This window comes from Egretta garzetta, unplaced genomic scaffold (assembly GCF_000687185.1).
Source record: "Egretta garzetta isolate BGI_Z169 unplaced genomic scaffold, ASM68718v1 scaffold149, whole genome shotgun sequence".
NCBI classification, from domain to species: Eukaryota; Metazoa; Chordata; class Aves; order Pelecaniformes; family Ardeidae; genus Egretta; species Egretta garzetta.
In genome coordinates, this window is record NW_009269998.1 from 2,369,110 (window position 1) to 2,370,774 (window position 1,665).

The window sequence follows — 1,665 nt, forward strand, 5'->3', positions numbered from 1 at the left end:
CTATCACCGGCGAGACTGACAGTACGAAGCGCTTGGTTAAAGACATTTTCTCTCTAACTAGAGAAAGGAGCGCTCTTAGAGCACTATTCTGTGCTACAGATTTTGCCAAACATAAATACACTCTGCTCCGGCTGTGTGGTTGCGGAGAAGGGCTGCTGTTACTCTGGAACATCTCAGTTCCAGGTTGTTCGCACAAAGGCTCCCTATCTTTTATCTCCAGAGATAAGGCCCTTTGATCTGGTGGCACTTAGGTGACTGCGTCGCTTTGCGCTTCGTTAGCCAGTTGGTAGCGCGCAGCGGGGCAGGTTTGTAGAGTGAGGCAGGGCTGAGCACCCAGTGCTCCCCAACCTACGTGCTGGGAAGGAGGCTCCGTCAGACTAGTGCTTGAGGCTTGTGGACTGGATGCACATAATATATCTTAATGCACTGTAATGTAACCACTTGTGGATCGCCTTCCCTCTTTCTTCCACCTCAGGAGTATTTTTACTGCTTTATAGTTGCAATCACCTTTAAAAACAGCTGTAGAAGTGATGACCTAAACGTGACTAAATTACTTCCTTTTTTATCGATAGGAACAAATACCAGTACGGGTGATAAGGGAGCATTAGCAACCAGAAGGCAAGGAGTTTAACCCTAGTGATCTAAATGTCACTTCTCTCTGCCAATGTCACGGAAGCCCCCGATCGGGTTGCTTGCAGCTGGATGACATGGCAGAACCCGCCCGGAGGCCTCTGAAGTCGCCAGCAGTTGAGCGGTGCAGAGCGGCCGCCGGTTTCATTCTGCTGTTCTGGTTTGCGCGCGCGAGCTCCCAGTAGCCGCCCAGAACCGGGCAAGGGCAGCATAGAGACCGATGGCTGTTGAGCTTGCGTTGGCTGAACGGGGGCTGGAGGCGCTTTTGGCCCCCGGTGCTTGGGGCGACAGGGACAGTTCGTGACTCCTACCTCGCCGTCTGTAAGAGCTTGGGGGGCCACGAGCCAGTGACTCGACAGGCACCTGGGGACCGTGAGAATGAACCGGATTTTCTGTGTCAGGCTGAGCTAGGATTGTTACTTACAGTTTGTGCAGAGCTGGATAAATTTTTAACCCAAACCTAAAATAAGGGTTGTGGGTGGAGAGGGAAGGGAACTGTGGGAAGTGAAGATAATTATAGCCACTTTCTGTACCTATAGAGACTGTTAATTTACCTCCTTAAGAGAACAGGATGAAAAATGAGCAGAACTATCTGTATGGTATGTCTGTATTTTCTGAAGAGGGCTTGGGAAGGAAAAACAGCACGGTGCTCAGGTACTTCCGTAGCTTACCCTTTACACATTGATGTGGTTACTTTTGAAAATTAGGATCTTTTGTAGCAGTAGGGGTGAAGGGCCAGCGTGGTTTTCTGTATTTATTTCCTTCAGTTGTTCAAAAGGCTTATTTGGTTTTTTATCTGTGTTGGAAATATTGGAATCTGGAAAAACAAAAGCTCGGTATGACTTGCATAAATCATGTAACAAAAGAGAGACTCTAGCATGACCTAGCTGAAACTTAAAATTGCGTAGTGTTTGAGGTTGGGAGGCACCTCGAAGCACCTCTAACGCAGCCGCCCGCTCTCCTCCCCGACAGGGTCAGTGGGAGCTCAGGGCTGCGTCCCGTCGGGGCTGGGCATGGGGCTTCCACAGCCTCGCT

General features: G+C 49.8%; 1 protein-coding gene across 1 annotated transcript in view; it reads left to right on the forward strand.

Moving 5' to 3' along the window:
* Positions 1-850: 850 nt before the first annotated feature.
* MFSD14A (major facilitator superfamily domain containing 14A) overlaps positions 851-1,665 on the forward strand; it is a 14,915-nt gene continuing 14,100 nt past the window's right edge. The window contains exon 1 of the mRNA XM_035902868.1: positions 851-926. Within this exon, the coding sequence (XP_035758761.1) occupies positions 851-926 (76 nt within the window). The remainder of the gene's footprint in view (positions 927-1,665) is intronic.